A 15237-nucleotide genomic window follows, 5' to 3' on the forward strand; every position below is an offset into this window, starting at 1 on the left:
GGCATTGTAGTGTTCTTGAACAGACGACTATGAAACATAACTTTTGTGGATTTCCTAGAAGTGTTCATCTTGATTGAAAACCCAAGTCGGAGAGCGTAGGCATTGTAGTGTTCTTGAGCACACTCAAGAGTATCAAACCTCATGCCTATGAAAGGCTCTCTTGGTTGGGACCAAGCTTCATCGTCATTATCATTTCCCACAACCCCTTGTCCAATAGTTCCACCTGTTTCAGCAAACGTTGTTCTGTCATCAAAAGTGTCGCCTTATGTCTGCATAGCTTCTTCAGGCGCAACAGGAGCATGTTGGGTACTCATGGGATTAGGCGATTCCCCTACAACCTCATTGTAGACTCTACCAGGTTGTGGGGCATTAGGCTGCGTGCAGTACATGGGGTCTTCAACTCCAATCCCACCCATAAAACGCACTTCAAAGTGACCACCATCATCAGGCAATTCCTTTAAGTCAATCATCGCCAACCTGTTTGACAAAAAAGCAAATAATGATTTTCCAGGCAACTAATAACAAAAATGAAGGCAACTCTAGAAGCAAATGTTCAATACAAATTTCATGAAATAATGAATTTTCATTTTCTGTCTTGCATTAATATCTTTCAATGCCCTTCATTCTCCAACAGTGGCTCTTTTTAATGTTTTTCTGTTTTTATCCTTCGTTCTTTATCAGGAAATGCGAAAAAGTGAAAGACATGGCTTATGATTCTCCATTTTCTTCGTGTTTGCTGAAGTTACAGTGGCAGATATATCTCCACTTTCCAAATGCACAAATATGAAGAAGGAAGAAGAATACTATGTAGTTTTTCTTTTTTTCATTAGCATTTTGTGATGCCGTGGACCATATGTGATATGTGTTTCGAACATGTGTGCTTGGACATGACATAGCTTTGTATGACTCGTTTGCAGAACATCTTTATACTACTATGTTGTTTACTTGCCTAATGTCTCATAGCTTTTTGGTTCACTTCTGCCAAAGTTCTATCAGGGTTGCCACAGGTTTTGTATACAGGTTTTACAATTACTAAGTACCATTTTTTATTGGTAGTATGGTTGTGAAGCTGGCAAAGAAGTCCAAAAGAAGGCAACTTATTAGGTACTTCTTTCTACCTATCTCTCATGCTACATATCTTTTCTGCATTACTGAATAAAGAACTTTTTTACAACACTTGCCTGTAGTAGAAAAGGACCTGCCTACATTTGTATTACAGTAGTTGCCCACATTTTTTATATCACAACACTTGCCTACAAATAGGACATGACTTGTCTGCATTATGACCCAGCCGGCCCAAAATACTTATTGGTGAAATTGATATGTCTAGACGTATACTGGTTATAGATACATCCAATTTTATACATCAGTCCAACAAGTATTTGGGATGGAAGGAGTACACTTATTTGCATACAGAGTAATTTTTCTCTATGTTACAGTACTTGCCTGGAAAATGTATTTTTTATTCTACTAGTGTTCTACATAGCAAAAAAAACTGACCAGAACATAGCTGTCCTACAGTTACGTACATTTTCATAGTTTTTCTAACCAAGTCCCGTGTTGTTGACGCCAAACAGGACCTGCCTGCTGATCTCATCAAGTTGCCTCCCCCCTATACATGAAATTTTACAGGTGATCTTCAACATTTCACAATGTCCAAAAGAAGGCATCTTATTAGGTACTACTATCTGTTCTTCTACCTATCTTTTTCTGCATTATTGAATTAAGAAATTCTTTTTTACAACACTTGCCTGCAGTAGAACAGGACTTGCCTGCATTACATTACAGTACTTGCCCAAATTTTTACATTTACAGTACTTGCCTCGAAATAGAACATGACTTGCCTACATTTTTCAGAAACAGCTTTGCATTGTACTAGATAGCAAATAACCCAGCTAGATCCTAGCTCCTATAGAGTTATGTTTTTTTCGATAAAACACTTCTTTAACCAATCCCGTGCTGTTGAGGCGCAAAAGAACCTCAAATTTCAATCCAATCAACTTGCCTACCCCCCTCCCATAGATGAAACTTTCTCATGACATCTTGAAAAATGTAACAGTGTTATTACTCAAAACACATGTTGTACTTGAGGAAAACATTTTTTTATTGCCTACTTTTGCATTATGAACTTGCCCGACTAACACACCCTGAAAATTCAGGGGAATCTAGGAGTGGGTGGCTGGGTATGTTAAACAAAACCTTCTTAGGAAATCTTTGTTAGACTTGCCACCCCTATACACAAACTTGCCTGAGAGTTGAAATTAACAAAGTATTTGTTAACTAAAACACACTATCTACTCGAAATTAACACTGTTAATGCATAGGTTGCAACATCAACCTTCCTGACAAGAAACTAGTGTAACTTCAAACTGCCAAACAATGTTGTGTTGTTAGGTGGAAATAGAACCTGCTTTGCAGCTTGTCTACAATTATATGCATGCTCCTCTTTTGTCCCTATGTTCTTCCAATTTTAACCTAACAAATTATGTGACTTAGCAGATGTATTTTTTGACTTGCTAACCCAGTGCATGGAACTTGTCTAGAATTCTATGCATCCTCCTTTTTTCTTCCTACAGCAATGGGGAGGCCATGAGGGAAAGAAAGGAGATTTTACATACCACCAGAAGTAGGAGAGGGGGCAGGCCTGGCGAGGAAGGTGGTGGGGGTAAGGGTGGGGGGTGGGGGCAAGAGTTTCTCTGTGAGGTTCTCTTATGGATATTTGGGGCTTGGTCAAAATCCAGGTGTAGCCATGGAGATCTGGATCCAGTGTCAATGGTGTTCTTGGGGGGAAACGAGGGGGAGGAAGGAGAAGCACGGGAGAAGGGTCCAGATATTTGCGTGGTTAGCGTAGGGTGGACGCTGCTTTGGGCAGCGGCGTCCAGGGTGCGTGAGGGCGTTTTGATTCGGTCCCCCTCGTTACGGGGGGGGGTGTAGTGGCATATTTCTGTTACGGGAGGAGGGGGACAACACGTTCCTTTTATACATGACAGCTTGCAAGGGGTTTCCTTTTACGGCTGTGTGCCCTGATTGACTACCCGGCCAACTGCTGCCACCGAGTCGCGTCCGAATTAAAAACTGGGGCGCCTGGGATTTGATCCCGCGTCTGACAAGTAAGCGCTGACCAGTTGTCCTAAACGGATGCTTGTGCTCAGCAATGGGGCATAGAACATTTAACAGGCAAACGACTGGTCTTGGAAACACCATGAACGTGCGCCAACTTGCCAGCGATGACGGCAAGCAAAGTAGCGGCTGTAGGTGCAGCAGAGCACCGGTGGGGGTGCGGGCTTGGTGAGTGAGCGCAGGAGCGATCGGCTTCTGCTCGCCAATGTCGTGGGTGTGCGCGTGCTCAGGCAAGAGCAAAATAGAGGAAGTGCCGGCGCTGGGGACGTCAGACAGCGGAGGAGCTCGTCGGAGCTGTTCCGGCAACCAAAACATGCAACGGAGGGCGCAGATGGAAGCTACGCAACAGGGCGAACCCATTCATGCCAAGCATGCAACGGGAAGTGAACGGATTCCACACCCTGTCCACGAGGGTGGAGGGCGCGCCCCCTACCTCGTGGGCCCCCTGACGCTCCACCGACCTCAACTCCAACTCCATATATTCACTTACAGGGAGAGAAAAATCAGAGAGAAGGATTCATCGTGTTTTACGATACAAAGATGCCGCCAAGCCCTAAAACCTCTCGGGAGGGCTGATCTGGAGTCCGTTCGGGGCTCCGGAGAGGGGAATCCGTCGCCATCATCATCATCAACCATCCTCCATCACCAATTTCATGATGCTCACCGCCGTGCGTGAGTAATTCCATCGTAGGCTTGCTGGACGGTGATGGGTTGGATGAGATCTATCATGTAATCGAGTTAGTTTTCTTAGGGTTTGATCCCTAGTATCCACTATGTTCTGAGATTGATGTTGCTATGACTTTGCTATGCTTAATGCTTGTCACTTGGGCCCGAGTGTCATGATTTAAGATCTGAACCTATTATGTTTTCATGAATATATGTGAGTTCTTGATCCTATCTTGCAAGTCTATAGTCACCTACTATGTGTTATGATCCGGCAACCCCGAAGTGACAATAATCGGGACCACTCCCGGTGATGACCATAGTTCGAGGAGTTCATGTATTCACTATGTGCTAATGCTTTGTTCCGGTACTCTATTAAAAGGAGGCCTTAATATCCCTTAGTTTCCATTAGGACCCCGCTGCCACGGGAGGGTAGGACAAAAGATGTCATGCAAGTTCTTTTCCATAAGCACGTATGACTATATTCGGAATACACGCCTACATTACATTGATGAATTGATGCTAGTTATGTGTCACCCTATGTTATGGCTGTTACATGATGAACCGCAACCGGCATAATTCTCCATCACCGATCTAATGCCGACGAGCTTTTCACATATTGTTCTTCGCTTATTTACTTTTCCGTTGCTACTTTTACAATCACTACAAAATACCAAAAATATTACTTTTGCTACCGTTACCTTTTGTTACCGTTACCACTACTATCCTATTACTTTGCTACTAAATACTTTGCTGCAGATACTAAGTTATCCAGGTGTGGTTGAATCGAAAACTCAACTGCTAATACTTGAGAATATTCTTTGGCTCCCCTTGTGTCGAATCAATAAATTTGGGTTGAATACTCTACCCTCGAAAACTGTTGCGATCCCCTACACTTGTGGGTTATCAAGACTATTTTCTGGCACCGTTGCCGGGGAGCATAGCTCTATTCTTTGAGTCACTTGGGATTTATATCTGCTGGACACTATGAAGAACTTGAAAGACGCTAAGACAACAATTTATCCCTCAACTACGAGGGGAGGTAAGGAACTGCCATCTAGCTCTGCACTTGATTCACCTTCTGTTTTGAGTAAGCTTGCGACACCTAAACCTGCTTCTGATATTCGTTCTGATATGTCGGATGTTATTCATGATGCCACTTCTGCTATGCATGATACTTATGATGAAACTACTTCTATGCTTAATACTACTGTGCCACTTGGTGAATTTCTTGATGAACAACTTGACAGGGTTAGAGAGAAAGAAATTATTGAAACTGATAATATTGATGAAAGTGATGATGAAGACTCTCCCCCTAATAAATATGAATTGCCTGTTGTGCCTGAGGGCTATGTTATGGATGAAGCGGTTGCTAAAGAAATTTTTGCTTGCAATGATAGATATGATGTTAAGAAATTATTAGCTAAATGGAAGCAGCAATCCCTTAATGCTAGAATGAAACCTGATCCTGCTTTTGCTACTTCACCTATCTGTGTTACTGATAAGGATTATGAATTCTCTGTTGATCCTAATATAATTACTTTGGTTGAATCTGATCCTTTTCATGGCTATGAATCTGAAACTGTTGTGGCACATCTTACTAAATTAAATGATATAGCCACCCTGTTCACTAATAATGAGAGAACCCGCTACCTTTATATCCTTCAAATATTTTCGTTCTCATAAAAGGGTGATGCTAAGATATGGTTTAATTCTCTTGATCCTAGTTGTGTGCGTAGTCCCCAGGATATGATTTATTACTTCTCTGCTAAATAGTTCCCTGCTCATAAGAAACAAGCTACTTTAAGGGAAATATATAATTTTGTGCAAATTGAAGAAGAGAGTCTCCCACAAGCTTGGGGGAGGCTTCTCCGATTACTTAATGCTTTGCCTGATCATCCTCTTAAAAAAATGAAATACTTGATATCTTTTATAATGGACTAACCGATGCTTCCAAAGATTACCTGGATAGTTGTGCTGGTTCTGTTTTCAGGGAAAGAACACCAGATGAAGATGAAGTTCTATTGAATAATATGTTGACAAATGAAAATAATTGGACACTTCCTGAGCCAATTCCTGAGCCTATTCCTAAACCAACTCCGAAGAAGAGGGGTGTTCTATTTCTCAGTCCTGAAGATATGCAAGAGGCAAAGAAATCTATGAAAGAAAAAGGTATTAAAGCTGAAGATGTTAAGAATTTACCTCCAATTGAAGAAATACATGGTCTTAATTTACCTCCTGTTGAAGAAATATATGATCTTAATCCTTCATCTTAATCCTTCACATGGTCTTGATAACCCGACACAGGTAGTAAAGGTAAATTCTCTCTATAGATATGATAAAGCTGAAATCCCTCCTACTAAGTTTGCTAGCCAATGTTTGGATGAGTTTGATAACTTTATGGTTAAGCAAGAAGATTTTGATGCTTATTTTGGTAGACAATTAAAACAAAATGCTTATATGATTGAACACTTGGGTGATTATATGTCTAGAGTTAATGGTGAACTTAAACTCATTAGTAAACATGCTTCAATGGTGACCACTCAAGTAGAACAAGCACTTAAAGCTCAAAATGATTTGCTCAATGAATTAAATAGTAAGAATAATGATTTTTCTATTAGAGTGGCTACTAGAACTGGTAAAATGACTCAGGAACCTCTGTATCCTGAAGGCCATCCTACGAGAATGGAGCAAGATTCTTAGAGAAATAATATTGATGCACCTAGTCCTTCTAAAAAGAAGAAAAAGAAAAAGATAGGACTTTGCATGCTTCTAGTGAACCTATTGCTGAACCACCTGAGAATCCAAATGATATTTCTATTTCTGATGCTGAAACACAATCTGATAATGAACATGAACCTAATGAAAATGTTAATGATGATGTTCATGATGATGCTCAACCTAGTAATGATAATGATGTAGTAATTGAACCTGCTGTTGATCTTGATAACCCACAATCAAAGAATCAATGTTATGGTAAGAGAGACTTTGTTGCTAGGAAACATGGTAAAGAAAGAGAACCTTGGGTTCAGAAACCCAAGCCTTTTCCTCCCAAACCATCCAAGAAAAAGGATGATGAGGATTTTGAGCGCTTTGCTGAAATGATTAGACCTATCTTTTTGCGTATGCGTTTGACTGATATGCTCAAAATGAATCCTTATGCTAAGTATATGAAAGATATTGTCATAAATAAAAGAAAGATACCGGAAGCTGAAATTTCCACCATGCTTGCTAATTATACTTTTAAGGGTGGAATACCTAGGAAACTAGGAGATCCAGGAGTACCAACTATACCATGCTCCATTAAAAGAAACTATGTTAAAACTGCTTTATGTGATCTTGGAGCCGGTGTTAGTGTTATGCCTCTCTCTTTATATCGTAGACTTGATTTGAATAAGTTAACACCTACTGAAATATCTTTGCAAATGGCTGATAAATCAACTGCTATACCTGTCGGTATTTGTGAGGATGTGCCTGTTGTGGTTGCAAACGTTACTATTTTAATGGACTTTGTTATTCTTGATATTCCCGAGGACGATAGTATGTCTACTATTGTTGGAAGACCTTTTTTGAATACTGCAGGGGCTATTATTGATTGCAACAAAGGCAATGTCACTTTTCATGTTAATGGTAATGAGCATACGGTACAACTTCTGAGGAAACAACCTCAAGTCCAAAGTATCAATTCTATTGGAAAAATTCCATCGATTATTTTTGGAGGTTTTGAATTTCCTCTTCCTATTGTCAAGAAGAAATATGGTATTCTTATTATTGGGGATGTGCATATACCCGTTGAGGTAACATAGTGTTATTCGAAATTTCTCCGGTTCCATGTTATTCGGAATGAGTTTGTTAACAAGACTTGACCAACCTTGTTAGTGGATTCCTTTTGATGAGCATGAGATGGATGAAACTAGAAGGAACAACCTTCTATACCCTCTTTCTACTTTCTGTTATTTAGTTGAAATAAAGTAAAAATACTATTTTTCTGTCTGTTTTCTGATTTATCCGTGCAATATAAAAATACCCCGAAAATAAAAGTTCTCCAAATGCCCTGAAAATGGAATATGATTTTTTCTGGAATATTTGAGAAATCTGGCACTGAGAACACAACAGGAGGGGCAAGCACCTAGCCACGAGGGTGGAGGGCGCGCCCTACCCCCTGGGCGCGCCCCTGCCTCGTGAGCCCACGATGGCTCCCCTCCACTTATTCCTGCACCCACACACTTCTTCTTCCTCCCAAAAAAATCACCATCCAGCTCAAGCTCGAGTTCTAGCTCATTTTGCTGTGATTTTCGATCTCCTTGCTCAAAGCACCTCTCACAAAACTGCTTGGGGATATTGTTCCTTGGTATGTGACTCCTCCATTGGTCCAATTAGTTTTTGTTCTAGTGCATTATTCATTGCAAATTTGTGCTGCCTAGGTGACCATGTTCTTGAGCTTGCATGTCAAATTTATATGGTTCCAAGTAGTTCTAATGCTTGATATAGGCTCTAGGCACTTGTAGGAGTAGTTGCTATCAATTTTGTTGAGTTTGGTTCACTTTTATTTGAAGTTACTAAAAATTTCAGAAATTTTTCAGAGGAAGAAATATGCTTAGGAAAATGTTCCAAGGTGGTTCTTCAAGGAAGGAAGGACCCAGGCTTGCAATGCGTGATGCTGACGATGAGCCACCAAGGGACGCTCCAGTGCGGCCTTGTGAATCGCCTTCAGAAAACTTTATGGATCGAGCGGGAATCAAGGAAGAATTTGACGCATATTTTCGTAACACTGATCTTGTGAGCTTCGAGGCAGAGAAGTGCCGCCAATACGACTATCTCACTAGTTCATTTGTGAGGAGGTTTGAATTTTCATCTTCACGTAATTCTCCAATTGTCCTGTTTGATCTTTACGAAAAATCTTATACGATGGACTTAGAGGATTCTACCACTGCTTGCAAACTTCCACAATGGGGTAGTGCTAGTGAACCTCGCAAATCTGAATTTAGAAATTTTCTTGTTAGTATAACTGTGGGGGAATCTAGAGATATAGCAGAAGCTACCATAGGGAGCATTCATTTTCTTGCTATACATTATTTTGCTCTCTTCATAGGTAGGTGCATAAATGGTAAAGATGAAGCATGTCACATGTGTGTCCCTGACCTTCAGTATTCTTAGGAGTGCTGTGTTAGGAGACAAATCTTATAATTTGGGAGCCATTGTTGCACGTAGGTTGCATCATAATAGTTTTAATGGAGATTTCTTTGGAGGAATTTATGCAACCCGCTTAGCTAATTTTCTTGGTGTGGACATACGTGATGATGATATTGAATTTCCTCCTGCTTACCTAGACTTTAATGCTATCGTTCACCACCAGTTTGTTGAGAGGAATGAATCACCTCTCCATTATTGCTTAAGCTTTGACAGACGTCGTGCTGTCCGTATTACTCTCCCTACTCCTGCCTTCTTTGATTATCAGGCAAAAGGAAGATATGTTATTACCAGAGAGGAGGCAGATGAGTACGAGAGGAGGGCGGAGGTAGCTCGCCACCACGCTGCAGCTCAGGAGGCGATAGCCGCTGCATCTCAGTACGACCCCGGCTACAACTATGGATATCCGCCAGGCCATCCGTGGCCATAAACCAACTAAGGCCAAAAGCCTAAGCTTGGGGGAGTACGTATTTCCCACCGACATTACATTCATGTTCACACACTCATTGCTATTTGTCGGTGCTCATACTTTTTCACTGTAATATCCATGCTAGTTTATTTTCTTTTTCTTGCTTTCTTCTTGTGTGTTTGAAAAAAAACCATAAGAAAACAAAAAAAATTAGTGTAGCTTTTAGTTAGTTTACTTTCTTGTTGTAGTAGTAATAATTAAAAAGAAAACCCAAAAGATTTCATGTTCTTCTTTTGCTTGTTGGGAGCTTTCCCGTCTAAATAGTTTTATTTAATTTCTTTTCTTTGGGGCCGATAGGAGAAGACCATGATTAAATTGTTGAAGTGGCTCTTATATCCATTATTGCTGATTTAACCAAGAGCCCATATTGCCTTGTCTTCTCCTGTTTATTGAATGCTCGCAGATTCTAGCTTAGTCCAATGCACGTTCACTTATTATTTTCACATCGTTCGGTCATGCAAGTGAAAGGCAATTATGACGATATATGATTGACTGACTGAGATGAGAAAAGCTGGTATGAACTCGACCTCTCTTCTTTTTGTAAATATGATTAGTTCATCGTTCCTGATTCAGCCTATTATGAATAAACATGTTTGCAATGACAATTAGAGATTATAGTTGCTCGTGCCAGGCTTGATTAGCTATGAGTTATAATGGTTTACCTTGCATGCCAACATGCTATTAAAATGGTTGTGATGTGGTATAGTGGGGTGGTATCCTCCTTTGAATGATTTCAGTGACTCGACTTGGCACATGTTCACGCATGTAGTTGAAACAAATCAACATAGCCTTCACGATATTTATGTTCATGGTGGATTATATCCTAGTCATGCTTGTACTCAATGTCTATTAATTTTATTGCATGTTCATCACTGTTGTCGCTCTCTAGTTGGTCGCTTCCCAGTCTTTTGCTAGCCTTCACTTGTACTACGCGGGAATAATGCTTGTGCATCCAATCCCTTAAACCCAAAAGTTATTCCATATGAGTCCACCATACCTTCCTATATGCGGTATCTACCTGCCGTTCCAAGTAAATTTGTATGTGCCAAACTCTAAACCTTCAAATGAAATTCTGTTTTGTATGCTCGAGTAGCTCATGTATCAACTAGGGTTGCCGTATCTTCCATGCTAGGCGGGTTATTCTCAAGAGGAGTGGACTCCGCTCCTCACTCACGAGAAAATGGCTGGTCACCGGGATGCCCAGTCCCATGCTTTATTCAAACTAAATCGAAATAATTGCAAACAAAACTCCCCCTGGGACTGTTGCTAGTTGGAGGCACTCGTTGTTTCGAGCAAGCCATGGATTGATGCTTGTTGGTGGAGGGGGAGTATAAACTTTACCATTCTGTTTGGGAACCGCCTATAATGTGTGTAGCATGGAAGATATCGCCATCTCTTGGTTGTTATGTTCACAATGAAAGTATGCCGCTCAAAATATTATTTATCTCTATTTCAAAACCGAGCTCTGGCACCTCTACAAATCCCTGCTTCCCTCTGCGAAGGGCCTATCTATTTAATTTTATGTTGAGTCATCACCCTCTTATTAAAAAGCACTAGCTGGAGAGCGTTGCTGTCATTTGCATCCATTACTATTAATTTATATTGGGTATGACTATGACTGGATGTCTTTTACCATGAATTACAATGTCTAGTCAGTCCTTGATCTTTAAAGGTGCTCTGCATTTATGTTTTGCGGTCTCAGAAAGGGCTAGCAAGATACCATCCTATTATATCATATCATGATTGTTTTGACAAAGTGTGGTCATCCGAGATTTATTATTACTACTCGCTAGTTGACTATGCCATTGATATGAGTAAACATGAGACCTAAGAGTTTTTTTTTGACTGGGAACTGTAGGGGAAACCCCCACAGCATATCAAAACTTTATTGAGAAAATATATACAGTACAGGTATAGAAAAAGGGGGGGATTACAAGAGGTAATCAAAGAATCTAGGGGAAGAAGAAAAAGAACAGGGTAGAAAATACTATTAAAGACCTCAAGGTGGCAGGAATGAAATCCAACGTAAAAGATCATCTTTGTAGGCAGGTTTCACTCTATATTGCATTAAGCTGATGTCATGTATAAAAGCAGACCTCCATTTATTAAATCCAGCCCTCTCATGCCTGAAGACCTTAGCATTCCTGATGATCCAGATATTCCAGCAAGCAATGAACACCACTTCAGTGAAGAAGGGCTTCCTAAAACTCCTGCTAGCATTAAGGACCAAATGAGCCATGGAGTCACCAGAAGACCAATCAATTTGCAGATAGTTCCAAACTCTGACACTAAAGTTGCAATTGAAGAACAAATGATCTCTTGTCTCCCTAGTCTGCAAAGGGCAAAGGACACAGCTCACTCCACCCTCCAAGTGCCAATGCCTCCTCTCCACCATGTCCTTGGTGTTCAACCTGTCCATAATAAGCATCCAAGCAAAGACTTTGATTTTCATTGTACAAGAGGACTTCCAGATCCAAGCTGTCAAAGGATTGAAAGATGCAGAGACAAAAGTATGTGAGTAAAACAGCTTTGGTGAGTATCCCTTGGCAGTGCCCTTCCAAAACCAAATATCCTTGGACCCAGGTGCTCTAATAAGGCCATCCAACATAGACTGGAGAATAGTCAAATCATCAAAAGCCTGGCTGGACAAAGGGAGGTGGAACTGCTGGAAAATGTCCTGAGAGCCCAAGAATTCCATAGCAGTAACCCAGGGGTCCTTAACATAGGAGTAGAGCCTGGGAAATCTGAGCTGAAGGCTAGACACCTGACCATCAAACTGCAAGTTATCTGACCACATGAGGGCAGTGTTCCCTGCATTAATCTGAACCCAAGCACACTCTCTAAAATGATGCATGACCTTGCAAATATCCTTCCACCAGAATGAGCCACAATCAGAAGTTCCCTGAGGGACCCTATTATGGTAGTAAGTATCCCAAATTAAAGAAACCCAAGGAAGATCCTTTTTATTAAGGAAATTATTGGCATGTTTGATCAAAAGTGCAACATTTTGGGAACCAAGGTTGAGGATGCCAAGACCTCCCCTGTTTTTTGGCCTACAAATAAGGTCCCAAGCAGCGAGGGAGGGAGCAGGCTGACCCCTATTCCTCCTCCAGAGACATTGCCTCTGGATTCTTTCCAATTGTTTAAGAATTCCAGCTGGGACAGCCAAACTGCACAAGTAGAAAATGGGCATAGATGACAAAGCAGAATTAAGGAACTGCAGCCTTTCCCCCTGATTCAGAAAAGATGAACTAGCTGTCATTCTCCTCTCCATGCAATCAACCAGTGGCATAAAATCCAGCATTTTAGGCCTTTTAGTTCCCACTGGCAACCCAAGGTAGGTAAAAGGCATTTTCCCAATCTGGCATCCAAAAGCAGAAGCTAATTCAGCCATGACAGCAGTGTCCACATTGATGGGAATAATAAAGGATTTATGATAGTTCACATCCAGACCAGTGGACTCAGAGAAGATCCTGAGCATATCCTTTAGGGCTAAGAGTTGATCCTTGTCAGCAGGCAAGATAATAAGAGTATCATCAGCATACTGAACTACAGGATAATCCTGATCATGACAAGGAATAGGTAATTGAAGAAGGCCCCTTCTGAACATATCATTAATTACAGTCTGCAGAAGATCAGCAGCTAGGACAAACAAGAGAGGAGAGACTGGATCACCCTGTCTGACACCCTTTTTGCACCTGAACTTCCTACCAGGGACACCATTAAGCAGAACAGAGGAGGTACCTGTGGAGAGGAGCTGCTTCATCCAAAGGATCCACTTCTCATTAAAGCCCTTATGTCTCAGAATTTGCACAATGGCCTCATGCTCAAGGGAGTCAAAAGCCTTTTCAAAATCCAACTTTAGAATCACAATAGGTTTCTTGGACTGATGACACTGGTGCAAATACTCAAAGGTCCACCCAATACAATCCTGAATTGTTCTACTTTTTATGAAACCATATTGGTTCTTGTGAACACACTGCACAATCACCTCTTGAAACCTATTGGCTGCCATTTTAGACAGAAACTTAAGACCCATTCCTGTTAAAGATATGGGTCTGTAGTCACCCACCTCCTCAGGGGAGGGCTTCTTGGGCACCAAAGTTATGTAGGAGTCATTGATATTCTCCAGATGGGCAGTACCCTGAAAGAAAGCCTGGGCCAGTTCATAGAAATCCTGAGAAATAATGTGCCAGCATCTTTTGAAGAAAAGACCATTAAATCCATCTGGACCTGGAGCTTTATCAACTAGCATGTGCTTGATAATCAAGTCCATTTCCTCCTTCTCAAAAGGCTTAGTGAGAACATCCAGTCCCACAACAGGTTCAATAAGGGAAGAAAGATCAAAGCCCATTTTAATTCCCCTGGAAGAACCCATTCTGTTCTTGAAACAATCCCAGATAATACCCTCCATTTGGGAATGATCAGTGACCACCGTACCATCATGCAGTTTTAAGCTAGCAATAGAATTTCTTCGGTATCTCTCCGTGGCCATAGCATGAAAGAACTTAGTGTTCTCACCACCCACTTTGATGTACCTGATAGTACATCGTTTCCTCCAATAAAGACATTGAAGGTGGAGCAATTTCTCAACATGATATTTAACCACAATCCTGAAATTTGATTCCTGTCTGTAGAGTGTTCTATATTCCTCAAGCTCATCCAAGAGCAGGATAACACTATTGCATTTACAGATTAGAGTTTTCAGTTTAGAAATGCTCTTCTACCACCTTTTAAGACACATTCTCAAGGACTTAAATTTGTCAGCTATCCTGGCAGTAATATGGCCCTTTCTGGATTGCTTCTGCCATGAGGAATCCACACAATCCATAAAACCCTCCAACTCTAACCAATAGTTCTCAAACCTAAAGATATTAGACTTGGGAATAGAAGTTTTAATTGTAACCATACAGGGCACATGGTCAGAAGCAGTCCTGGCAAGAGGTAAGACCTCAGTCATGGGGTAATCGGAGATCCAATCAACAGAAGTGAAAAACCAGTCAAGCTGCTCAAGAAGTGGATCATCCTGCATATTGGACCAAGTGTAGGACCTGCCTTTGATGGGCAACTCCAAAAGGCCGAGGTGTCCAATTATCTCATTAAAGATGAACATGTCATTCAGGTCACCACCAGGTAGATTCCTGTTATCCATAGACCGTAAGAAGTTAAAATCGCCCAATAACAGCCAATTCTCATCCACAGGAATGTTCAGGTGATGTAACCAGTTTACAAAATTATTCCTTGCTTCCCCCTGACAAGGTCCATAGACCACCACAAGAGTCCAGCGCTCATTGTTGTGCCTAGAAACAAACTCAATTACCACTGCAAATTGTTGGACTTGCAATAATGTCCCCCCAAATATAGACGAATTCCAAACAACTAAAATTCCACCAGAGGCCCCCAAGGAAGGAGAGAAAGCAAAGCTGTCAAATCTCTTGGGGCAGAAACTTTTAATCATGCGGGAATCGAATGAAGCACATTTAGTTTCTTGTAGGCAGGCAATAGCACAGTGGCTTTCATCAATCTTTTGTCTAACAGCTCTTTGCCTAGCTTCAGAATTTAAACCCCTGACATTCCAGCACAGTACATTCCAGTTTCTACAGAGATTATTCATAAAGGAATAATATAAACAAGTTACCCATGCACATGACACACAGTGCCAGATGCCCAAAAGCACATAAGAGTTTCAAACCAGCATTATTACATAGCCCCAGACCAGCAAAAGAAAACCAAACACATAAAGCAAATTTGTGGGCTTGCCAAACCCAACAGTATTGGAGTGCACTATTCATTGG

General features: G+C 41.1%; 1 protein-coding gene across 1 annotated transcript; it reads right to left on the reverse strand.

Moving 5' to 3' along the window:
* Positions 1-14165: 14165 nt before the first annotated feature.
* LOC141022638 (uncharacterized) lies at positions 14166-14594 on the reverse strand. Its single transcript, XM_073498903.1, has one exon. It carries the CDS (start codon positions 14592-14594, stop codon positions 14166-14168), a length of 429 nt encoding a protein of 142 aa, XP_073355004.1.
* Between the last annotated feature and the right edge of the window lie 643 nt (positions 14595-15237).

This window comes from Aegilops tauschii, chromosome 5, assembly GCF_002575655.3.
Source record: "Aegilops tauschii subsp. strangulata cultivar AL8/78 chromosome 5, Aet v6.0, whole genome shotgun sequence".
Taxonomy (NCBI): Eukaryota; Viridiplantae; Streptophyta; class Magnoliopsida; order Poales; family Poaceae; genus Aegilops; species Aegilops tauschii.

Bases quoted from the DNA above. Each gene is read 5' to 3' on its own strand.
- LOC141022638 (XM_073498903.1), bottom strand. From the start codon at position 14,594: ATGGATAACAGGAATCTACCTGGTGGTGACCTGAATGACATGTTCATC.